The following is a 25,078-nucleotide window of genomic DNA, read 5'->3' on the forward strand; positions in this document are numbered from 1 at the left end:
AGCATGCACACAAGAAGTAAATAAGATTAAATAAGGTAATGTACATAAAGGTGCTTTATAAGCCCTAAAGTGCTCCACAACCGAGGGATGTGATCAGCGCTCTGATGGGCATGCCATCCTCCCCACATCTGTCACCCTGTTTCTCTGAGCTCCACCTTTTCACCCCCAAGCTCTTTGCCTCCCCCGACAGGTCTCCGCTCTCACCAGCGGTTGCAGTCCTTCATAGCAGCACTGCCAGGGGCATAGCGACGGGCCCCAAGCTGGCAGGGGCACAAGTTGGGGGGCACACACTGGCCCTCGGGATCCCACAGCAGTCCCAGGGGGCAATTACAGCCGGCCACACAGCTGTCCAGCTCCCCACAGTCTTCAGGCTCCCCGCAGTTGTGACCACATGCTGGGGCACACTCCTGGTACTCCTGGCCACCAGGACACAGGACAGCTGGGCACAGAGACACATGCAGGTTAGGGGCTGCTCTGCTCCCCTGCCTCCGAAAGAAAGCAAAGCCAGCAATCTGCGGAGGTCAGAGATCCTTCTGGGACCCTTCCCTGCTGCAAAGCCCCTGGATCCCCCTGAGCTGCAAGGAATGTAAGGGTGCAGCTGGCTGGCTAAGCAGACTCACGGCAGAAGGTCCGGTTTCTCCAGGAAGGCAGGGCACCCTCCTGGGCACAGCGCCGAGCATAGGCCGCGAGCACGGGACACAGGCAGTCCCAGCCAGGGGCGCAGCCACACACAGCTGCCAAGCAGCGCAGGTGGAACAGCTCCCTGTCCACCAGCCCGTGGCACTCCTTGGAGGGAGACGAGGAAATGGGTCAGCTCCTCCCCATGGATTCCCCACTGCCACCTCCCGGTGCTCAACAGCCCTGGCGTGGCTTGGAGCAAGGCCCTCCCAGGAGCCCAAAAGGATGGCAGGGCAGGTACTGATCCCATCTTACAGGGGCAAACAGGACAAGGGCCCCCAAGCTGGCTACCTGGAAGGTTGGGCCATGCAGGATGGCACAGGCTACCTCCGCGAAAACCTGGCGCTCAGTGTGGGTGCTGCAGGGGGAAAGCGGGGTGCTGGCCTCCAAGGAGCACGTTCCCTTGCCTGCCACCTGGAACTTGCTAGCAAAGGCGGTGATACTGGTCTCCACATCGCCGGCAGGGGTCAGGAAGTCATCCTGCTGATTTCGGGTAAAGGTGCCGCACAGACCCTGCACCTGGGCCACAGGAGTGGGCACAGGACAGTCAAATCCAGGCCCACAGCAGCCAGGCCCAGCCACTCACCTGCCCTCTGGGCATACCTGGTGGGCGTGGTGGGGGTCCAGGGTGATGTAGGCTGCAGAGTCAGACACTCCCCAGAGGATGCGGGCACCAGGCCAGCGCAGCAGCAGGAAAGAGGAAGAGGCCCGGGAGACACTGAGGCCCCCAGCTGTACTCCAGGGCAAGGCCACATCCTGACCATCGACCAGCACAGCTCCTGGAATAGGAGGTCTGTGAGGAGGCCACCCCCAAAGGGCTGGGCTAGGCCGATGAGGTGGAGGGAAGGCACATTTCGGGATGGGGCTGTTAAGAAAGGGAAGGACCCAGGGTAGGAGGTGGGGAGCTCTGTCTCGGTGGGCCACTCACCCTGAGCAAGGGGGACCGAAGTGACCCCTGGGAGGTCACCCATCCCACCCGAGCAACCCCCATGGGACCCTTAGCACCCACTTGGCTTTTGCCCTTGGAGTCAGTGTGCAGGAGGAGCTGGGAAGGGCCTGCCTGGACTAGGTATACCATGAAGCCTTTCAGCTCCTTCAGAACCCTTTAACTGTATTTTCCCGAGATGGGCCGGGCAGAAGATCCCTGGGAAAATCGCCACAGGCCTTTCTGCATCTTCCAGAGATGGCAGAGTGAGGGGGAAGCTGAGGCAATGACCTCGGTTGTGGGAGTCTAGCTGGAGAATTTGGGTTTAGGAACCACAGGGCGGTGTGGACAGAAAGTGCTGGAGAGAGGCGGAGTCCATGGGGAGAGGGGAGATGGAAGGAGGCCACTCTGGAGGGCTGTTGGGTGCAGAAGGCCTGGAAGGCGGGGACCCTGAGAGCTGGGGCTACCTGAGTCCCTGAGCTGGACGAGGATGTCCCCCAGGGAGACAGAGATGGCCTGGAGGCAGCTCCCAGCGTCACAGTCCCCGTACTCCAGTACAATCAGCAGCTGCCGCTTGGCAAAGTCCTGGGCAGATGGTGAGGAACGTCGTGGGGGTGGGGCGGGAGGGTCCCTCCTGGGCCTTCTTCTGTTTTACTGGACGCCCATAGCCCACACTCAGGACAGCTCCCACAGAACTGTGCTGACCGCTTGCCAGCCAGCCACACTCTGTGAGGTGAGGGGCTTAACCCGCACCAAGGGCTAGCATGTGTGACTGTGTGTGTGTACGCATGTGCACATGTGGAAGTGTGTGTGACTGTGTACACACATGCACATGTGGAAGTGTGTATGCACGCGCACATGTGGAAGTGTGTGTGTAAGCACGTACACATGTGGAAGTGTGTGTTTGTGCATGCGCGCGCATGCACAGGTTCGGGCAACATGCCTCCTCCCCCTCCTCCCTGTGGGGACATATGCTCACGTCTCTTGAGTCCCCTTAAGGGTGCACACGTATGAGAGCGTCGCAGGAGCCCCTGTTTGTGTCTACGTGTGTAAGAACGTGCCGGGCCGGAACCTGGGAAGTCACCTCACTTTACCGGGGGAGGAGGGCTGGGGACGAAGGCGGTCCCTTCTCTACTTGCCACCCCTCGCCGGCCCCGGGGGCGTTTTGCGGAAGGAGCGTGTGTAACAAGCCCAGCCGTCCCATCTGTGAGAAGGGGCTGTGCGGGTGGGTTCTGCGTGGCGCCCCCGACGCGGGGCGGCGCCGACAGCGAGACTCCCACGGGAACCTGAGGCGGCGGCGAGAACCCGGCAGGCTCCGGGGTGTGCGGCTGCCATCTTCCCTGGACGGCTGTCTCGTTTATTCAGCGGTTTCCTTACAGTCACTGCTCTCCCTCACCCCCATCAGCACCCCTACGAGGGCCCCCAGGGCTCTGTCACGGCCCCCCGCTTCCGCTCCCGCTGTCTGCCCGCGCTGCACACCTGCACCAGGCTGAAGCGGCAACCTGCGCGGCCGCGGAAGGAGAAGCTCCGCCCATCGAAGGTGACGTAATGCCCGTCCCCGCCCACCGCGCACTCGGCGGCGCACGGCGCCTGCGCGCAGAGCCAGCGGCCGTCCCTGCACACGCTGCGGGCACAGGGGCGGAGAGACGGCGCTCGGGGTCCGCGCGGCCGGGGGTTGGGGTTGGGGACGGTACCGAGCTGAAGACTCCCACCCCCACACCCCGAACACTTTGATCCCCCGGCACTCCCTTCCCCCCCGTTAGGGCTAGAGGTCCGCTGATGGAGGTCGCCCGCTAGGTTTTTAAGCAGGACGGTCAATTATAACTTGAGAGGTCACAGGTCACTTGCGAAGGAGGCTCTCCCAAAGCGGAGGCAGGTTGCAGAGCAGATGGCGTAAGAGAGGGGTCAGAAGGGACCTACAGGTAGCCCTTCAGCCCCCGCGAAAGGGCCCGCCAGGCCCGCGCACCCACCACGGGTTGCAGAGCTGGCGCACGACATCCCCGGGCTCGTAGCGCCGGCGTCGGCGGTAGCAGGGGCAGCGGGCGGCAGGCACGCACAGGGCGCCGTCCCAGAAGAGACCCGGCGGGCACTCGCAGCCGCTCACGCACTCTTCCCCGCAGCTCCGCTCGCTTCCCTCGCCTACTGCCGAGCAGCTGGGCGGGCAGGCCGAGGCGCAGTCGGAGTACAGCTGGCCCCCCGGACACAGGCGCTCTGCGGGGTACAGGGCTGGGCTGTAAGACCCAAGGAGTTCCCCGCCTCCGGCCAGAGCCCACTGGTGGAACCCCACCTCAGGGAAACAGGAGCCATTCGAGGGCCCTCGGTCAATCCCCCGATTCCACAGAGAGGGGAGGCCAGAGGCTGGGCAGAGACGGGCAGGCAGCCGCCCTACCGCAGAAGCCGGGCTTCCTCCAGCGCACTGCGATGCGCCGCGCCGCACAGTCCTGGGCGTAGCTGGCCAGGGTGGCGCACACGGACTCCAGCCGCTCTGCCCGCCCACTGCCCGCTGGGGCCCCAGCACAGTAGGCGAAGAGGCAGGCCTCGTGGTACTCTGCAGGGGGGACCTGCCAAGACAAGACAGCCCTTCAGCAACCAGCATCCAGCGCCTCCCTCCTTTTGCTTCTCAAACGCCCTTGTTTTAGGATCAAACGGTGAACACTGCAAAGGACCTTAGAGACAACATATTGGGGCCGTCTCATCTCCCAGAGATCAAATCAGGCAAGTGGGGCGGGTGCCCTGACCCATGCCCCAAAGCAATTTGGTGGCAGGACCAGGGGCCCCGTTTGACACGGCCTTAGTACTCCTCACCTCTCTAATGCCTGATGCCACCTACACCCCCATCCATACCTGGGTGTGGCATTCTCTGAATGGGCCTTCCAGCAGCTGGTGGCACACATCCTGGGCTTCAGCCCGAAGCCGGCCAGCCTCCGTGTCCGTCTCTGTGTCCCTCAGGGGGTCCTCACAGCCTTGAGCTGCCTCCACTGCATCCAGACACCCAAGCTGGGGACAATCGGAGTCAGGCCAAGGAGCCAGGATGAGGGATATTAACCAGGACATCAGGAAAATGGCCATTGCCCTGGCAGCTGGTTCAAGACCCCGCCCTCATGGCTACCAGCCCAGACATCCTGGGTCTGTGGAGGGCAGCAGAGTGGCAAGCCTAAGTGGACGTGGGGGACCGGGATCACTGTGAATCCACAGGCAGGAGGTTAGATAACTAGCTAGTGAACCAAAGCTTGCTGGTGAGCAGGTGGGTGAGCCGGCAGAAAGCGAGGGAACCCAGCACTGCAGTCTCACCTCTGAGTCTGGGAGTCTCCAGGAATTCCCAAAGGTGGCAGCTAACGCAGCCAGTCCCCTGCCAGGCTCTAGGAAGTCATCTGGGGGAGGTTGAGGCAGAACAGCTATGTCTGGGAACTCCTGTCTCCCCTTCCTCCCCACAGCAGCAACCAAACCTCACCCCCACTCACCCTCAGGCCGGCCATTGTAGACCCCACAGAGGCCTTGCGTCTGTCCCTGGAGCTCTCGGTCCACAGAAATGGAGACAGAACTGGACCGGTCCAGCCGCACAACAACCCCCAGACCCCCCGACAGCACCAGCCAATCCCCTTGCCACTGCAGGCTGAGCCCTGGGCAGGAGAAGCAGGGAGTCACAGTTCCACCCCTCCCACCATCACACCGGGGCTCAGACTGCCCTGGGAAGGAGGAAAGGGCTTCTCACTATTCTAGAGAGTTCTGCACCCTATACCTTTTAAAGCAGAAGCCACTGGTTTCCCATCACAGACCTCTTTTGAGAAGTTCATGAACACTATGGATGCGCTCTTGAAAATAAACTACAGGTAAACTACAATACACACACACACACACACACACACACACACACACACACACACACACACACACACACACACACACACACACACACCCCTACCTCACTCCCCAGACCCCAAGCAAGACAATTCCGGGAGGAGCCTGACCCATCTAGAAGCACAAAAGCCCTGCCTCTGAGGCCTGGGTGCAGGGGTGAGTAGAGGGACTTTCCCCAGGTCACCCTGTGAGGAGGCGGGTTGCAGGGGTAGGGAATGAGGACCACGACCTCCTGGCATCTCAGCGGGCTCCCTCATCTCCAAATGCTGACTCCCAACAGCTGTGGGGATGTCAGGAGGCTGTGGGCGCCCACCCAGTTGCCCAACTTCAGCTGCCCTCTGACCCACGCCCTGCGGATGGACAGACTGTCCCAGAGAAGCAAATGGGGCCCTGGGCCACCTCCTGGTGCCCACCCGCCTTACCAGGGAGAAGCTGAGACGCCCCCTCGGGTACCAGCCGCCCGTTCACAGAGACGTTTTCACCTCGGATCAGCACCTCCTCTGGTCCCATCATTACCCGGGCCTGCGGGGGGGAGGGGGGTGGTGACACGTCAAGGAAGTGTCAAAGTCAGTGGCCCTCCTCCTCCTGTGTCCAGCTTCCTCTCTGTGTCTGGATCCATCTCCCTCCTCACCAGCTGACAGTGCCCAGGCTGGGGACAATGCCCCCTGGGCTGGAGGTGGACAGCCCAGGTGGCATCAGCCGTGCCCGCCAGCAGGTAGGTGCAGCGGCCCAGGAAGTGGAAGTGGCGTCCGTCGAAGGTGCGATAGTGGAAGCCGGACCAGGTGGCGCAGGTGGCCGAGGGACGCTGGCGCTGGCTCCAGAGCTGGGCCACGGCCCCCGCCAGGGGCTGCAGGATGGCTGGGGAGGGCGTGCTGCCTGGGGACGATACACTAACAGTGACCTCTGAGCATGGGAAGGGGGGCAGAGGTGGTCAGTGCACTTTTACCAATGATGACCAAAGGTGGCAGGCGGCTTGTCTGAGCAAAGAGGGCAGTGGGCTCCACAGAGGGACCCAGAGCTCAAGAATTCTAAGCGGGGTGCCTGTCGGGGAGGGGGTGCTGGCCGGGGCTGTGCCTTTCGTGCAGGCTGGAACTCTGGGGACCCACCCAGTCGTCTGTGGTTGGAGCAGCGGTGGCAGGTCTGGGAGCGGCCATCTCGCCAGCTGTGTCCCCAAGGTCGGGCACAGCACTCCTCCAGGCTTCCTGCAGAGGCGTTCACTGAGCCTGCCCCCGGGTTGCACAGCCAGGTGGCAAAGCAGTGGCCCTCAGGGCTGACCTCTGCAAGGGCTGCGGTGGACAGAAAGAGAGAATGGGGCGGACCCAGACATTCCGCCTGGACCTGGCTTCCCTTCCCAGGCAGCCTGCTGCCTCCAGGAAACCCCGGATCTGAGCTGATCCTGGACACTTACCTAGGGTGCAATGGGTGCCCCCCCAGCCTGGGCAGCAGGCCCTCACTGTCCGGTTCCAGGCAGCAGGCCGGGTCTCTGGGGGTCTGGGTCCATGGAGCAAGGGGAGGGAACAAGATGGCAGCGTTCAGCCCCATCCCTGGGAATGGCCTGGGACATTGCCTCTGGTCACCTGCTCTCTAAGAGGCTTTATTGTATAATTTTCCATTCTTGGTGTCAATTTCCAAAGTGAAAATTATCTCAGGAAGGCGGACTGAGGGGCAGGCAGAGGCAGCAGGCATCTTGACCCTGCCTGGTGCTGCCCACGGATGTGCCCACTCATCCATCACCCCGTTCCCCCACTCGGCCCCCCTTGAGTCCACCCCGGACCTGCTTGCCAAACGCCTGCATCTCCAGGCCACCCCCAAGTCCTCCCCCGCTCTCAGGAGGTCACCCCAGTGCTCTCGCCAGACCAGCGGGCTCCTCGTTGCTCACTTGTAGACGGCACAGAGCCCTGCATGGCCACTCCAGGTCAGGTCCAGCCGCCAGCCCCTGCGCTGGTAATGCTGGAGGCTGGCACAGGGCACCAGGTCCTCCTGACGGGGGGTGACTTCCTCTTCCACCAGGACGGTCTCTGTCCGCTCGCACCACCGCCTGCCCACAGACGGGGACCAACAGCTGCAGCCACCGTTCCCCTCTGCCCGGGAGGCCCTGTCCAGCAATCCCACTCCCCGGGAGAGTTTACCGAAGAGGAGGCTGACTTAAGCTGGCTGAGGGGGACGAGGAGGGAGTCTGGCCACCCCAGAAGGTTCTAATCTCAGGGCAGGAGGAGAAGGCCCCAAGGTGGGCTCCTTACCCATTAGCCAGTGCCCATGCTGCCCCAAAGAGGAGGGCAGGAAGCAGCATGGTGACCCCTGGTCACCTGTCGGGGAGCTTTGAGGCTCTGCAGAGGCCGTGCTGTGGCAGGGATGCAGAGAGGCCAGGCCAGGGCTCCCTGGCCCCCACACGGTGGCGGTTGCTGCAGCCTGACCTCGAGGGTCCAAGGCAGCCTGAGGCAGTGAGGGCGAGGCCTGAGAGTCTGGGCAGGCTTTATCTCAGCCCTGTGCCCTAGAGCACCAGCTGCCCAGAAACAGATTGGACCTGCCTACACATGGCACGGTCCCCTCCAATGCCAACTCTCCTTGGAAACAGTGCCCTTCCTGGTGTGTGTGTGTGTGTGTGTGTGTGTGTGTGTGTGTGTGTGTGTGTGTGACACTCTGGGCCTCTGGTAACCCACACTCCCTGGAAAGAGTGCCCTTCCTGGGGTGTGTGTGTGTGTAATGAGGGGCCACAGCCAGATACTCTGGACCTCTGACAGCCCACACTCTCAGGCCCTACCACCAACTACTGTGGACATGGACAAACCACACTCTTTCTGGACCTCAGTTTCCTTACTAGTAAAAACCTCAGGGCCTCCAGGAAATCATGGGGGGTGGGACAGGGGTTCCATGAATACTTTGAAATTATGTGTGTGCATGCTTTTCTGATGACAGTTCCATAACTTCTATTAGATTCTCAAGGGGAGCCATGACCCCATACCAGGGTTGAGTCATAAGGCCACGGCCTTCCAGCCCTCAAGTCCAGAGTATGTGAGCCTCTCCCCTGTCCCTTTTCTGTATCTTCTGCCCCCCTCAACCCCACAAACCAGGCACTCCAGAAATGAGGGTCGGTGAGCAGAAGGAATGGGGTTTCCAGGGTGGTTGGATTGTTTGGGGCCAGGGGTCCCTCTGTGCAGTCTGACTTCTTACTGAGGGTGATGACGTGTGGCTGGCTGGGTCCACCCTGGTCCCCTAGGATTCATGGGATCCAGAACCAGGAAGCTCAGGCAGGGCAGTGACAGCCAGCCTCAAAGAAGAGTGCTTGGGGTAGGAAGGGGGGACGGCAGGAGGCAGAGGGGCCCTGGAGACAGCTCTCCCAGCCCTGGGGGCCAGGCAACTGGATGGAATAATCTGGAATAATCGGAGCATCCGCTTAGAAGCCAGCAGCAGCTCTCTCTCCAGGGGAATCCTGGTTACATCCTGGTTACCAGTCCCCAGGGGGATCCTGGTTACATCCTGGTTACTGGTTACCAGCTCCCAGGACACCCAGGCCAGAAAGTGGCTTGGGCGTGGTATTCCATAACCTTCCAGCCCCCAGGCCTGATGTGCCTGACTCTAAACATCCCACACAGTCACTGCACCTGTGGGGATATGTGTGTGTGGTGGTAGGAGGAGGAGGTGGCTGCCAGGAACCAGAGCTGGGCCAGGCATTCTTCTGGGCCAAGAGGGAATACAGTGAATCTCTCCAGGAGCTCCTGGATGGGGTCTCTGGAAAGGTCCCAGGTCAGGCCCTGGACACCCAGCTGTCCCCAGCTCTCACACATGTCTACCTGGACACACCCCTCGGCACCTCACGCACGCGCTCACACTCCGCTGCAGGTGTTACAAGGACACTCGTGGGTGCTCTGGCCCCGCACAGGCACACAGCCGTGTGCTCTGTTCCCAGGGCCATCCTGCAGTCTAGAGAGCAGGCCCGGCCCTGCTGGCTGAAGCAGCGCATCCAGAAGGAAAGGTAGAAGGGCCCTTCACAGCTGACCTCGAGGAACCCTGCACTCCTCCAGGTACCCCCTGTCCCTGTCTCCCTCATCCTAGACATCAAGAAACATTGGTGTGGCCCTGCGGCTCACCATGCCTCTCTGTCCCCTAGGATCCCCTCCGGGTGATGGGGTGGGGACAGTCAGGGAAGCCTGCTCTTTGCTCCAAGAGCCAACCTCCCTCCCCATGCCCTGCTTTAGGGAACCTGAGGAGACTGGAGAAGGAGGTTAGGGAGGGAGGCCTGGAAGAACCAGCCCACAGTTTAGATGGAGAAGGATGGGATATGGGGAGCTTTCAGGGACTGGGGTGTCCCAGTAGCAAGGCTGCAGAGAAACATCACAGCCCAGGGCAGGGACCTCTGAGGGTTGAGGGCATCCCTCCAGCCGGCTAGGAGGCTCCGGCCCATCACGCCCAGGGGACTAACCCCACCCCACCCCCAGGGGAGGCAGGGGCTCCCCTGGATGATGCCCTGGCTTCTTCAGGCCTTCACAACGCACGACTCCGGCCACACCCCTGAACCTCCTCCCCCCGACCAGCCCTGCCTTGTCCCAGGTGACCTAGTTGGAAGCCCTGACCCCCATTTCCACTCTGAAGGTCAAGTTCTTCGCAGGCACCGGGGCCGGCGCCCGGTCTCCTTGGGCTCGCCTCGGGGCCGGAAGGACTGTGGGGTGGGGTTGGGGGGAGCGGGTACGAATCCGGGTGGGTCCGAGCGGGAACCGCTGGAGAGCGGGACAGGGCCGGAGCCTCCCAGACCGACCCCACCGACCGACAGTCGGGGGACTCGATCCCCAAGGCCGCCGGAACGCAGCGAACGCACACACTCCTGGCGGGACCTCGCGATTCAAAGACCGCAGCCCAGACTCTGGCTCCCCTCCCCCGAGCAGGCCCCCTCCTCTCCCCCCAACTCCTCACCTCCTCCCCCACCCCACCCCCCGACGCCCCACGCGCCACCTTCCCCCGGCTCCTCCCTCCACGCCTGCCAGCGCCCTCCCTCGCCGCCCGAGTGTCCGTCCTCCCCTCCCTCCTCCCCTCCCCATCCCTCTCCCCCACCCCTTCCCTTCCCTTCCCTTCCCTTCCCTTCCCTTCCCTTCCCTTCCCTTCCCTTTCCCTCCCCACTCCTACATTCCCACTTTCCGGCACCGACCGCGGGCCGTCGTTGGTCCAGACCTTCACCTGCCCGCCGGGACGCCGCTGGGCACCCCCTCCTCCCACAGGGCACCCGGTCCCTGACCCGCCTCCCCTCTCCCCTCATCCCCCGCCCCCCGCCGCTCCCCTGCTCCCTCTCCCTCCGCGTCTTCTCCTCTCCCCCTCCCCGCGAAGTTTCGGGGCTGTCAGTCTGTCAAGTCTCTGGGGCCGTCCGCACCCGAGCTGCAGAGCCCGCGAGGGGGAGCAGGAGAACTGGGCGCCCGGGTCGGGGCCGCGTCGGGGCCGGTTCCCGCCTCACCCACAGCCGCCGCCCGCGCCGTGCAGGTGACAGCCCCCGGGGTGCGGGCGCCGAGAGCTCGGGGTGGGAGGGGCGGCTGGGAAAGGGGGCCCCGAAGGCACAGGAGGGGAGGGGGCCGGGGGAGAGCTGGGTGTTGAGACGGGGGAGGAGGAGGGCCTGGCTGGGGTCGGGGGGTCAGGGTTCCGGGGAGAGCGGAGAGACCGACCCGGAGGGCTGGGCTGGCGCAGGGGACCAGGGGCCGCGTGGGGGCCCGGAGTGGGGGACGGGTGGGAGGCCCTAGAGGAGAGGAGGGGGAAGGCTCAGGGGAGGGGGCCCGGGGGAAGGCAAGGAAGGGGAGGCGCGGGGACCCGGTGTTCGGGAGGGGCGCGAGAAGGGCGCTGACAGGTGAGCCCGGGAGCCCGGAGCGGCAGGAGAGGGGGCCGGGGCGCGGGGCCACACGGGGGCGGGGAGGTGGGAGGGATCCCTGTACTGGGGTGGGGGGGGAACTTGAGAAGTCGGCGGGGAGCAAAAACATGGGGTAGGGGGCCACCGAGCGGGAGGGGAGGGGACGCGGAGGTGGGCTGGGAGGCCGGGCCGGGGAGGGGGCACAGGGCCGGGCACAGGGGCCAGAGTGAGCGGCCCAGCCGCAGACCCCGAGGTTTGGGTGGGGGGCGGCTAGAGAAGGGGGGGCTCGGGGAGCGGACGGGGAGGGGGTGCGGTCCGTTCTGGGGAGTGGGGCTCCGGAGGGAAGAGAATCGAGAGGCTGCCGGGGAGGAGGAGGGGGAAGGGAGACGAGGCCTCGGAGGGGGAGGGAACCGAGGTGAAGAGAGGAGAGGAGAAGGAAGGGAAGCCGGGGTGGGGGAGGAGAGGGCCGGGGAGGGGAGGAAGGAAAAGAGGAGGGGGAAGGAAGGGAGGGAGTGTGCGATCGGGAGGGGTGAGGAGGCGGGGGACAGGCAGGGAGAGCCCGGAGCGGCGGGGGAGGCGGCCCCGGCCCCGGGGAGGGGGGGGGGAGGGGATCGCCGCCGCGAAGGCTGCCCCGGCGGAGGGTCAGGGGGGCGGTGGCAGCGGAGCGCAGACCCGAGCCGGGCCGGGAGGGGTGGAGCCGGCGGGCTGAGGGCAGGGGCGGGGCCGGGGGCGGAGCTGGGGAGCCAGCCAGCTCCCGTGGGGAGAGAGGGCGGAAGGCGGAGGGCGAGGGAGAGGGGAGGGGTGCAGGGACCGCTGCCAGGGAGGCTGTCGGGGGTTGGGCGGAGGTGGGGAGGAGAGTCTGCTGGGGGATGGGCAGGGGAGCCGCAGGAGCCGGAGCCGCCGTGGGGGCTTTGAGGGTCGGGTGTCCGGGCCTCGGAAAGCCCCACGGGGGAGGGACGATGGTCTTGAGGTCGGGTTCTGGGGTAATGCTGTCAAGAGCTCTTTCCTGCCTCCGGGGAGGACCCTCCTCCAAGGGCCTCCCCAACTCGCGGCCCCAAGCAGTGATACCTCCGGCCCGCCCCCTACCCCCACCCCAGGCTGGCTCCTGTTTCACCAGCTCCTGCGATGACAGCTGGAGGGCCAAGGAGACAAGTTCCCTGCTCCCCACCGCAGGTCTCCCACCCTCCACCCTCTCCCCAGAGAGTCGGTTGATTCCTGACACCCCCAGGCAAGGGCCCTGGGGAGGAGGGGGTGGTGGTGGGGAGCGCTGATGGGCTGGCGCTGGACCCCAGTGACCTGCAAGTGGGGGTGAAAAGCTGATTTCCAGAGCTGACCCCGAGCTTAGCTTGTAGAAATGGCTTCAGCGCTTCTTCTCACCTTCAAAGGCGTCTGCTTTCTGAAATCCACGGTCCCTCAACTCCCTCACCGTCCCTGAGGACATCCCCTTCGGAGCCTCTGGGGCTAGCTGATGGGAAGAGGTTGGGCAGAGCCAGGGCCCAGGTGGAAGCTGCAGAGGAGAATCTGAACAAGGATGTATGTTCTCCTTAGGGTCGGTGGCCGGATCCCCAGGAGGAGTCACCCTGGGTTGCCATGAGAGAGACCTTGGAGGCCCTCAGCTCCCTGGGTGAGCCGGCAGAACTGGAGGAGCTTGGGTGGGGGGCAACGGAGTAGGAGGCTTCAAGGGCATACCATGCCTGTTGTTCAGTCGCCCAGTCGGATCTGACTCTTTGCGACCCCATGAACTGCAGCATACCAGGCCTCCCTGTCCCTCACCATCTCCCGGAAGTTTGCCCAAGTTCATGTCCATTGCATCAGAGATGGCCCTTCACGGATCACTGCCTTGTCGTGGCAAAGGGGCTTGCATAACACAATGAAGCTATTAGCCATGCCCTGCAGGGCCACCCAAGACGGGTGGGTCATAATGGAGAGTTCTGACAAAACATGATCCACTGGAGGAGGGAATGGCAAACCACCCCAGTATACTCGCCATGAGAACCTCATGAACTGTATAAAAAACTTACCAGGCCTGCTGCTTCCCTAATTCAGACCAGAGAGCATCCCCAGGAGGCTGCGACCCTGATATGGGCTCTGGGGGGCTTTAGGGCAGCATCCTTTCTGGTTTCATCACAAAGAATGCCTGCCTGGTCCATGCTGGAGGTTGTGCTAGTACTAACAGAACACCAGGATAGTTAAATCTATTCTCTCTCTAAATCTATTCATCTCTGTCCTTGATTTGATGTAAAGCAGCTACTAAGGTTGATATTTGGTCAGGCTGCTGGGGAAGCCGGTTGTCCTTTGTCCGTGAGGGTTAGAGACCTCACTTTCCTTAACCCCCAGGGACAACTCTTTTAGGCTGGGAAGGGGAAAAGCCACCGTCTTGGATCACCTCTTCTGTATGACATGCTTGATTTGTACCCATCCTTTTGCTTGTAACAGGACTCTCTGTGGGACAGCCGGAGATGACCCCTCAAAGTGAGCCTGGGGAACAGTCCCACAATGCGCAGGAGCGGATGTCTCCTCCCCGGGAAGACAGAGTGCTGGGTACATGCTCAGGTAAGTGGGGACCACGGAAGCTGGCTCAGGATGGAGTCTTCCTTCCTTTGTTCGTCAAATATTTATTGAGCACCCACAAAGTGTCCCACGCTATTCTAGATACTAGAGATACCTCAGTGACCAAGGAGACAAGAGATCCCTGCCTTCTAGGAGCTTAATCCTAGTGAGGGCAGAGGACTGCTACTGCTGCTGCTGCTAAGTTGCTTCAGTTGTGTCCAACTCTGTGCGACCCCATAGACGGCAGCCCACCAGGCTCCCCTGTCCCTGGGATTCTCCAGGCAAGAACACTGGAGTGGGTTGTCATTTCCTTCTCCAATGCATGAAACTGAAAAGTGAAAGTGAAGTCGCTCAGTCGTGTCCGACTCTTCGAGACCCCATGGACCGCAGCCTACCAGGCTCCTCCATCAATGGGATTTTCCAGGCAAGAGTACTGGAGTGGCGTGCCATTGCAGAGGACTAGCAGACAACAAATGTAGGAATAAATGCACTTATAACCAGGGTTGGAAGAGGCTTTGCAAGTGGGGCAGGCGGGAGGATTGAATAGAAGGGTGAGAGTTGGCCTCATCAGAAAAGTAAGATTGAAAGAGGTGGCTAAGCAGATACAGGGAGAAGAAGCCTAAAGCAGGCGTGGACCTGGCCTTCTGACATCCCCATCTTCTCCAGTGATTTGCTGGAAACTGAGGCCCATCTGGTAGCTAGGAAATTCCCCACCTCTCCTCCTAGGGCCTCTTGGAAGCCTCAAGACAGGGACCATTCTTGCTTCCACTCTCTTACACACACGTTTCAGAAGCCCCTCACACTTGTGGCTCTTGCAACCTGCACGGCCTGGGGCAGCTGGGAATTCAGCCCCTGCAGGTTTGATATGGGACCTCTCCTCCGTGTGGGGCTGGGGCCAGAGTTTCAGAAGCCCCTGCCTCCTGGCACCAGGGGGGACCTCTCTCCATCTCTGGTGTCTGCAGCATCCTTGAGGTAGCCTGTTCTCTGCCAGGGCACGAAGCCCCCAGACCGGAGAAAGGTGCCCCCACGGAACAAGCTGAAGCTCCCTGCAGAGAAGGCCAGGTGTGTGCACCACAAAAGCCTGAGCCCACAGGCTCCTGCCCAGGTGAGTCTTCCCAGCAGTCCATCCCACCAGGGGACCAGGCGGAGGGAACAGGGGTGTGCGGGCATCGTGTAAAAAGCCACTCCAGGGCCTTCCAACCCAAGATGAATCAGGCCCTGCCACCTTTCTGCTGTAGAGCTTCAGCACCCACAGGAATTCTGCATCCACAGACAACAGGAATCAGAGAGGCTAGTCACCGAAGAGAAATACACTCTCACTTCCACGTCTTCCGGAAGTCTTACTTTCCCATTCTCTCTCCCCAAGTCGATGTTCATACCTGTTGACAGCTTGAATCACCGATTTCCACGAAGACACGTGGTGTTGAACCTTTTCACTGTCCCCAGACCTGCTCCCTCCCCCAAGTCTCCACTGACCTTGGTGCTCAGAAGAACAGTTGTATTTGATGCATCTCCCCCATATCCACGGTGATCAAACAGTTGGTTCTCTCTCCACTACCCTACCCATCACTTCCTTCCACCACCACCAGCCTTATCACCTCTTGCCTGAGTGATGTCACCTATTCCACAAGGGCTTATTTGGTGCCCACTCAGGCTAGGCTGTTTCAGGTGGAGCAGAAAGAGATGGGCTGTAGAGTGACATGGTCCTGGGTTCAAATCCTGCTCCACGTTTTTATAGCTGATCTTGGATAGGCTACAGGAGCCTCAGTTTGTTCACAAGGAAGAAGAGTAACTTCTGCTCAGGGGTTTGGGTGAAGGTTTGTGAGAGTGTACACACAGTGCCTCATCTCCAGTTGGCTCTCAGTACATGGTGGCAATCCTCAAGCTGTCTGCCCTCCAGAGACTGAAATCTGACACCAATATGAGCTAGAAGAAAGAATGAAAAGAACAAATAACGACAAAGCCATGTCACAAGGAAGTGTAGAAGAGTCAACCGTGTTTATATGGGACCCTCACACATTGGATTTGTCAGAGCTTTTGTTGGTTTGCACCATGTTGAGAGAGGTGTAGACTTCAATTCGGATGAGGCTGGAGGATGGGAAGACATCCTTGGCTGACTTAGAAGTAGGCAAGTTGACATATTAATAACTGGGGTTATAGGAGACTGGCTTGCCTGAAGTGAGGGGTTTATGCCTGGGAGTATTAAGAGAGTTGGACTGGGTTGGGGTGAGTCTCAGATGCAGCTAGAGCAGACTTTATACTCTAAATAATGGGGAGCTATTGATGGGTCTTTGGTAGCAAAGTTGCACAAAGAAAATGAAAGTGATAGCACAGTATGATAAAGAGCTGTTTGAAAAGGATGGATCGGTAAAAGAAACTGGAAGGAAATCTAATTGTGATAGTTTAAGCCCCAGGCTATTACAGACTTTTAGAGCCAGACAGGAAGGAAGTCCCATCAGCTGGTTCCAAGGCTCGCAAACAAGAGTCACTTTGGGAGCTTGAAAGAAAGGGAACAGATTCGTAGGCCTGGGTTCCCTAGATGGCACTTAAAAAGTTCCCCAGGAGATTATGACATGGCACCCCATTTAGGCACCATGAACCAGTCCATTGCTTACGCCTAAGCAAGCTAACAATCTCAACTCAAAGAAAACTCAATTCAAAGAGATTAAGTGACTCAACCGTGGTCACACTGCTTCTTAGTGGCAGAGAAAAACGCAAATGGACCCTCCCAGTCTGGGTCCTGAACTCCTTCCTCTTGGCTGGGTCATCTCGGTGCTCAAGAAGGACAGAGCGCCAGGGGAACCTGTATCAAACCTGCTTCCCCCAGAGGGCCCTCCCTGCGTCTCCAGAGGCTGGCACCATCCATTGGTTCCCCACATCCTATAAGCTCAATCATCTTCTTAAACCAGGATTTCCCACCTGGCCCTAGCAGTGAAGGGAGTAGGAGCAGGTGGGGGCAGCCTTTGAGAAACCACAGGAAGGGATGCAAAGGCCTCTGGTCACTGGCAAGGAGTTGGAAGACCCCCCTGGAGAAGGGAATGGCAACCCAGTCCAGTATTCTTGTCTGGAGAATCCCACGGACAGAGGGGCCTGGCAGACTGTACAGCCTCCGGGGTTGCAAAGAGTCGGACACAACTGAGCGAATAACACAGAAACAAGGTGAGTGTCGAGGCCAGCCTACAGGAGGAGGCTGTATACCTTCTGCTGAGGGCAGCAGAGTAGATCCAGGAAGGTGGGGGGTTTGCTGATAAGCCTGCTGAGCTGCAGTCGATTCACTGGGCACAAAGGGGAGTTGCTCGTCTGCAGATGGGAGACTGTGGTTCCAGAAAGGAGTGGGCTGGACAGCAAGATGGGGGTGCCCCACCTTCCCATGGGCCTTTGAGCCCTCAGAGTGAAAGCTGAAGACTGAACCCTGAGTGAGGGTAAGGGGTGCCCACCATAGAGGCAGGGTCTCCTTAAGGAGGCAGGCAAGCCAAGGAGAAAGCACCCCCCGGCTTGGAGAGCCCAGGAGGAGGACTTAGGGTGATCCTCCGATTTGGACATTCCCAGGAACTTTCCAGTGGAAGGAGCAGGAGCTAGGCTTAGGGACTTCAGGAAGTGGTGGTTCTATTGGCAAACAAAAGGATCAGGTGAAAGTCAGCCAGTCCATTCTTTGCGACCCCCATGGACTATACAGTCCGCGGAATTCTCCAGGCTAGAATACTGAAGTGGGTAGCCTTTCCCTTCTCCAGGGGATCTTCCCAACCCAGGGATTGAACCCAGCTGTCCTGCATTGCGGACGGGCGCATTCTTTACCAGCTGAGCCACAAACGTGGGGTTTAACAGACTCGCCTTGTTTTGCCCTTTCAGGGGACGAGTGGATGATTCGGAAGGTGAAGGTAGAGGAGGAGGAGGATCGGGAGGCCCACGAGGAGGCGGAATGGCCCGAGCATCTGGCACTACGCCCCAGCCCGTTTCCCTCGTCTGACCTGGGGTCTCTGCCCGCCGCGTATAAGCTGGAGCCAGGGGCCCCAGGAACACTGGGTGGGCTCGCGCTGACCGGCTGGGTCCCGACCGCCTCGGAGAAGCCCTATGGCTGCGGAGAGTGCGAGCGCCGGTTCCGGGACCAGCTGACCCTGCGGCTACACCAGCGGCTGCACCGCGGCGAGGGCCCGTGCGCCTGCCCCGACTGCGGCCGCAGCTTCACGCAGCAAGCGCACCTGCTGCTGCACCAACGCAGCCACCGCGGCGAGCGGCCCTTCCCCTGCTCCGAGTGCGACAAGCGCTTCAGCAAGAAGGCACACCTGACCCGCCACCTGCGCACGCACACAGGCGAGCGGCCCTACCCGTGTGCCGAATGCGGCAAGCGCTTCAGCCAGAAGATCCACCTGGGCTCGCACCAGAAGACGCACACCGGCGAGCGGCCCTTCCCCTGCCCCGAGTGCGAGAAGCGCTTTCGCAAAAAGACGCACCTGATCCGCCACCAGCGCATCCACACGGGCGAGAGGCCCTACCAGTGCGCGCAGTGCGCCCGCAGTTTCACGCACAAGCAGCACTTGGTGCGGCACCAGAGGGTGCACGCGGCGGCCGGCCGCACCCCGCCCTCTCCCGACGCGCCGGCCTCGCCCACGTCCTCTACCCCGTCCCCCACCGCCTCCTCTCCCGGACCCAAGCCTTTCTCCTGCTCCCAATGCGGCCTGAGCTTCGGCTGGAAGAAGAACCTCGCCACGCACCAGAGCCTGCACAGCGGCAAGGAGCGCCCTTTCGGGTGCGACGAGTGCGCGCTGGGCGCCCCTGTGGACCCCGCGGCCCCCGAGCCCTTGGCCTGCGCGCCCCGAGGCACTCCGGCGCTCCCGGGCATTCCGGCCGGCGAGCGGTCCTTCCTCTGCCCCGAGTGCGGGCGCAGCTTCGCCCACGGGCAGCACCTGGCGCGACATCGGCGGGTGCACACAGGCGAGCGGCCCTTCGCCTGCGCGCAGTGTGGTCGCTGCTTCGGCTCGCGGCCCAACCTGGTGGCCCACTCCAGAGCCCACAGCGGCGCCAGGCCTTTCGCCTGCGCGCAGTGCGGCCGCCGCTTCAGCCGCAAGTCGCACCTGGGTCGCCACCAGGCGGTGCACACGGGCAGTCGGCCCCACGCCTGCGCCGTGTGCGCCCGCAGCTTCAGTTCCAAGACCAATCTGGTCCGCCACCAGGCGGTGCACACCGGCTCCCGCCCCTTCCCCTGCCCGCAGTGCGGCAAGAGCTTCAGCCGCAAGACACACCTGGTGCGACACCAGCGCATCCATGCAGGAGCCGCCCACCCGGCCTCCGGATCTGACCTCTCGAGCCCAGCCTGGCCCACGCCCACCCACGTGACCTCACCCGCGCTCTTCTTCTGAGCTTCGTTCTAGACCGGACCCGGCCTTTCCCTTCTTTTGCTCCCTGGTTCCAGAGACCCATGCCGGACATCTCCTGGGCACCGTGGCCTAGATTGCCCGTGGCCATTTTCCTCTCTTCTCCATCCTGGTGGGGAAAAGTCTGGAAAGGATACCTGGCTTTGACCTACAGTGTCAGAGAAAGGGCTAAGAGTAAACCCTTGATGGGAACAGTTTAGGCCTGAGTCCTTGGAAATCTCCCACTAAGAGACCCCATGGGAAAGATGATGTTTCCTGGACCACTCCCCACCAAGGACTGAGTCAGGAACCTCTACAGGGGCAGGGAAAGAATGGTGATCTGTGTACTGAAAGTTTCATTAAAATTACAATCCGAAGGTTCTGGGGCTGTGGAATGAGTTGGGGATGGAACCCCTGACTTTTCTCACCCACCCTTTTCTACCTTAGTCCACACACAGACACTCCTTCCCATCCTATCTGGGTGAGCTCAATTTAGCCAGCTGCCAATAATGGGCTTTCTCAAATCAAAATATAATACAGCTAATTGCTGGATCGCTCTCTTGCTCCCTGACCTTAGCTCAAATCTGACAAGGAAGAAGCATCGGTATACATTTCTCATGCCAGGGGTCGAAGGCTAAACCATAGGGAAGACAAACAGAGGAAGCAGGGTGCCCCTGGCCATTCCCATGGAGACAGAGTGCCACCGAAGTCTCTGGAGCTCCAGGGCTCTGCCTGGGTTTGCAGCTTTCCCAAGGGGATCTCAGAACAGCAGCCCCACCTGCCACTCTGCCTGGCAGCAGGGGGAAGGATGTAAGTGACAGATGAAGGTTCCTGTAAGTTCTCTTTATGATGGCGGCTTGATCCAGACATCTCTAGCTGAGCTGCCCCAGCCGAGGCCAACAGGAGATCTGAGTGACCTGGAGGGGTAGGATGATGGGGCAACGTGTTGAACTTGGAGTGAGAAGTCTTACACTTAACCTTTCCTCAGTCTCTTTAGAACTTGGAGCAGAGCCCTTCATTTTCCTGGGTCTCTGCTTTCTCATTATGATAAGATTGTTGATGTTGATGAGGGCTGAGGCTCTTTTCCAATTCTAATGTCACGATCAGCAAGGTAGCACTGGTGGTAAAGAATCTGCCTGCCAATTCAGGAGACATGAAACATGGGTTCGATTCTTGCCTAGGGAAGATTCCCCTGTAGGAGGAAATGGCAACCCACTCCAGTATTCTTGCCTGGAGAATCCCATGGAGAGAGGAGTCTGGTGGGCTACAGTCTATAGGGTCACAAAGAAGCAACTTAGCACAAAGGTTTCAGAATAACCCTAGCAAATATTTACTGGGTGCCAACATTGTGCTAGAGGATGAGATGGTTGGATGGCATCACCGACTTGGTGGACGTGAGTTTGAGCAAGCTCTGGGAGTTGGGGATGGACAGAGAAGCCTGGCATGCTGCAGTCCATAGAGTCACAAAGAGTCAGACATGACTGAAGTGAACTACTTTGTGCCAGGTCCTGCACTAGGCATGGGCAACAATAGTAAGCAAGACAGACAGGCCCCTGCCCTCACAGAGCTTACAGGAAACAGGAAGATTGTGGGGCTAGGGCCAGCACAGAGGGCTTTGCAAATGGCGCTGAAAATCTAGGAAAAGTCAAGGGAGGTTCACAGGTTGAAGACACCTCTAGAGGGAGCCCTGAGGATGGGCGCACTCAGCAAGTGACTAACTCTTCCTCCTGGTCCTTTTCTAGGGTTCCCACCTCCTTCCTATCCTGGTCTTGTAACTCCAGTTGTCTTATTATTATTTTTTAACTTTACAACATTGTATTGGTTTTGCCATACATCAACATGAATTCGCCATGGTATGCACGTGTTCTCCATCCTGAACCCCCCTCCCACCTCCCTCCCCGTACCATCCCTCTGGGTCATCCCAGTGCACCAGCCCCAAGCATCCTGTATCATGCATCAAACCTGGACTGGCGATTCATTTCCTATATGATATTATACATGTTTCAATGCCATTTCCCCAAATCATCCCACCCTCGCCCTCTCCCACAGAGTCCAAAAGACTGTTGTATACATCTGTGTCTCTTTTGCTTTCTTGCATACAGGGTTATCGTTACCATCTTTCTAAATTCCATATATATGCGTTAGTATACTGTATTGGTGTTTTTCTTTCTGGCTTACTTCACTCTGTATAATAGGCTCCAGTTTCATCTACCTCATTAGAACTGATTCAAATGTATTCTTTTTAATGGCTGAGTAATACTTCATTGTGTATATGTACCACAGCTTTCTTATCCATTCATCTGCTGATGGACATCTAGGTTGCTTCCATATCCTGGCTACTACAAACAGTGCTGTGATGAACACTGGGGTACACGTGTCTCTTTCCATCCTGGTTTCCTTGGTGTGTATGCCCGGCGGTGGGATTGCTGGGTCATAAGGCAGCTCTATTTGCAATTTTTTAAGGAATCTCCACACTGTTCTCCATAGTGGCTGTACTAGTTTGCATTCCCACCAACAGTGTAAGAGGGTTCCCTTTTTTCCACACCCTCTCCAGCATTTATTGCTTGTAGACTTTTGGATAGCAGCCATTCTGACTGGTGTGAAATGGTACCTCATTGTGGTTTTGATTTGCATTTCTCTGATAATGAGTGATGTAGAGCATCTTTTCATGTGTTTGTTAGCCATCTGTATGTCTTCTTTGGAGAAATGTCTGTTTAGTTCTTTGGCCCGTTTTTTTATTGGGTCGTTTATTTTTCTGGAGTTGAGCTACAGGAGTTACTTGTATATTTTTGAGGTTAGTTGTTTGTCAGTTGCTTCACCTTGCTATTATTTTCTCCCATTCTGAAGGCTGTCTTTTCACCTTGCTTAGAGTTTTCTTTGTTGTGCAGAAGCTTTTAATTTTAATTAGGCCCCATTTGTTTATTTTTTATTTTATTTCCAATATTCTGGGAGGTCGGTCATAGAGGATCTGTCTGTGATTTATGTCGGAGAGTGTTTTGCCTATGTTCTCCTCTAGGAGTTTTATAGTTTCTGGTCTTACATTTAGATCTTTAATCCATTTTGAGTTTATTTTTGTGTATGGTGTTAGAAAGTGTTCTAGTTTCATTCTTTTACAACTGGTTGACCAGTTTTCCCAGCACCACTTGTTAAAGAGATTGTCTTTTCTCCATTGTATATTCTTGCCTCCTTTGTCAAAGATAAGTTGTCAATAGGTGCATGGATTTATCTCTGGGCTTTCTGTTTTGTTCCATTGACCTATATTTCTGTCTTTGTGCCAGTACCATACTGTCTTGATGACTGTGGTTTTGTAGTAGAGCCTGAAGTCAGGCAGGTTGATTCCTCCAGTTCCATTATTCTTTCTCAAGATTGCTTTGGCTATTCAAGGTTTTTTGTATTTCCATACAAATTGTGAAATTATTCCAGCTCTATGAAAAATACCATTGGTAGCTTGATAGTGATTGCGTTGAATCTATAGATTGCTTTGGGTAGTATACTCATTTTCACTATATTGATTCTTCCGATCCATGAGCATGGTATATTTCTCCATCTATTAGTGTCCTCTTTGATTTCTTTCACCAGTGTTTTATAGTTTTCTATATATAGATCTTTAGTTTCTTTAGGTAGAATTATTCCTAAGTATTTTATTCTTTTCGTTGCAATGGTGAATGGAATTGTTTCCCTAATTTCTCTTTCTGTTTTCTCATTATTAATGTATAGGAATGCAAGGAATTTCTGTGTGTTGATTTTATATCCCACAACTTTACTATATTCATTGGTTAGGTCTAGTAATTTTCTGGTGGAGTCTTTAGGGTTTTATATGTAGAGGATCATGTCATCTGCAAACAGTGAGAGTTTTACTTCTTCTTTTCCAATTTGGATTCCTTTTATTTCTTTTTCTGCTCTGATTGCTGTGGCCAAAACTTCCAAAACTATGTTGAATAGTAGTGGTGAACATGGGCACCCTTGTCTTGTTCCTAACTTTAGGGGAAATGCTTTCAATTTTTCACCATTGAGGATAATGTTTGCTGTGGGTTTGTCATATATAGCTTTTATTATGTTGAGGTATGTTCCTTCTATTCCTGCTTTCTGGAGAGTTTTTATCATAAATGGATGATGAATTTTGTCAAAGGCTTTCTCTGCATCTATTGAGATAATCATAGGGCTTTTATTTTTCAGTTTGTTAATGTGGTGAATTACATTGATTGATTTGCGGATATTGAAGAATCCTTGCATCCCTGGGATAAAGCCCACTTGGTCATGGTGTATGATCTTTTTAATGTGTTGTTGGATTCTGAATGCTAGAATTTTGTTAAGGATTTTTGCATCTATGTTCATCAGTGATATTGGTCTGTAGTTTTCTTTTTTTGTGGCATCTTTGTCAGGTTTTGGTATTAAGGTGATGGTGGCCTCTCAAGAGACCCAACTCAAAACAGGGGACACATACAGACTGAAAGAGAAGGGCTGGAAAAAGATATTCCACTCAAATAGAGACCAAAAGAAAGCAGGAGTAGCAATACTCATATCAGATAAAATGGACTTTACAACAAAGGCTGTGAAAAGAGACAAAGAAGGACACTACATAATGATCAAAGGATCAATCCAAGAAGAAGATATAACAGTTATAAATATATATGCACCCAACATAAGAGCACCACAATATGTAAGACAAATGCTAAGAAGTATGAAAGGGGAAATTAACAATAACACAATAATAGTGGGAGACTTTAATACCCCACTCACACCTATGGATAGATCAACTGAACAGAAAATTAACGAGGAAACACAAACTTTAAATGATACAATAGACCAGTTAGACCGAATTGATATCTATAGGACATTTCACCCCCAAACAATGAATTTCACCTTTTTCTCAAGTGCACATGGAACCTTCTCCAGGAAAGATCACATCCTGGGCCATAAATCTAGCCTTAGTAAATTCAAAAAAATTGAAATCATTCCAAGCATCTTTTCTGACCACAATTCAGTAAGATTAGATCTCAATTACAGGAGAAAAACTATTGAAAATTCCAACATATGGAGGCTGAACAACACGCTGCTGAAAAACCAACAAATCACAGAAGAAATAAAAGAAAAAATCAAAATATGCATAGAAGTGAATGAAAATGAAAACAGAACAACCCAAACCCCGTGGGACACTGTAAAAGCAGTGCTAAGGGGAAAGTTCATAGCAATACAGGCATACCTCAAGAAACAAGAAAAAAGTCAAATAAATAACCTAACTCTACACCTAAAGCAACTAGAAAAGGAAGAAATGAAGGACCCCAGGGTTAGTAGAAGGAGAGAAATCTTAAGAATTAGGGAAGAAATAAATGCAAAAGAAACTTTAAAAGAGACCACAGCCAAAATCAACAAAGCCAAAAGCTGGTTCTTTGAAAGGATAAATAAAATTGACAAACCATTAGCCAGACTCATCAAGAAACAAAGGGAGAAAAATCAAATCAATAAAATTAGAAATGAAAATGGAGAGATCACAACAGACAACACAGAAATACAAGGGATCATAAGAGACTACTATCAGCAATTATATGCTGATAAAATGGACAACGTGGAAGAAATGGACAAATTCTTAGAAAAGTACAACTTTCCAAAACTGAACCAGGAAGAAATAGAAAATCTTAACAGATGCATCACAAGCACAGAAATTGAAACTGTAATCAGAAATCTTCCAGCAAACAAAAGCCAAGGTCCAGATGGGTTCACAGCTGAATTCTACCAAAAATTTAGAGAAGAGCTAACACCTATCCTACTCAAACTCTTCCGGAAAATTGCAGAGGAAGGTAAACTTCCCGTTGTTTTAAATATGCAAGACCTGGGAGACCTTAGGTGGAAGTTAGCTGCACAGACATTGATGACTGTTGTGCTGGGGAAGGT

The 25,078-nt window shown here is 56.8% G+C and overlaps 2 protein-coding genes across 5 annotated transcripts in view; one reads left to right on the forward strand and one right to left on the reverse strand.

Annotated features, from left to right (window-relative positions):
• The window catches only part of SSPO (SCO-spondin), a 56,460-nt gene extending 43,734 nt beyond the window's left edge, over positions 1-12,726 (reverse strand). The window contains 19 exon segments of the mRNA XM_018047477.1: positions 205-439; positions 621-786; positions 970-1,197; positions 1,282-1,457; positions 2,071-2,188; positions 3,083-3,227; positions 3,574-3,814; positions 3,993-4,164; positions 4,448-4,600; positions 4,895-4,974; positions 5,065-5,223; positions 5,884-5,983; positions 6,093-6,337; positions 6,568-6,747; positions 6,870-6,952; positions 7,341-7,605; positions 10,821-10,977; positions 11,107-11,177; positions 12,663-12,726. Coding sequence (XP_017902966.1) covers positions 205-439; positions 621-786; positions 970-1,197; positions 1,282-1,457; positions 2,071-2,188; positions 3,083-3,227; positions 3,574-3,814; positions 3,993-4,164; positions 4,448-4,600; positions 4,895-4,974; positions 5,065-5,223; positions 5,884-5,983; positions 6,093-6,337; positions 6,568-6,747; positions 6,870-6,952; positions 7,341-7,605; positions 10,821-10,977; positions 11,107-11,177; positions 12,663-12,726 — 3,038 coding nt within the window.
• ZNF467 (zinc finger protein 467) lies at positions 10,526-19,567 on the forward strand. 4 transcript variants are annotated; one of them, XM_018046796.1, is made up of 5 exons: positions 10,526-10,927; positions 12,834-12,909; positions 13,722-13,838; positions 14,827-14,940; positions 17,685-19,567. In XM_018046796.1, the coding sequence occupies exons 2-5, from the start codon at positions 12,876-12,878 to the stop codon at positions 19,190-19,192; spliced, it is 1,773 nt and encodes a 590-aa protein (XP_017902285.1). In that variant the 5' UTR covers positions 10,526-10,927; positions 12,834-12,875; the 3' UTR covers positions 19,193-19,567. The 4 variants fall into 4 exon arrangements, with proteins under 4 accessions (XP_017902285.1, XP_017902287.1, XP_017902286.1 ...); XM_018046798.1 differs by lacking the exon at positions 14,827-14,940; XM_018046797.1 differs by lacking the exon at positions 12,834-12,909.

This window comes from Capra hircus, chromosome 4 (genome assembly GCF_001704415.2).
Source record: "Capra hircus breed San Clemente chromosome 4, ASM170441v1, whole genome shotgun sequence".
Classification (NCBI taxonomy): domain Eukaryota; kingdom Metazoa; phylum Chordata; class Mammalia; order Artiodactyla; family Bovidae; genus Capra; species Capra hircus.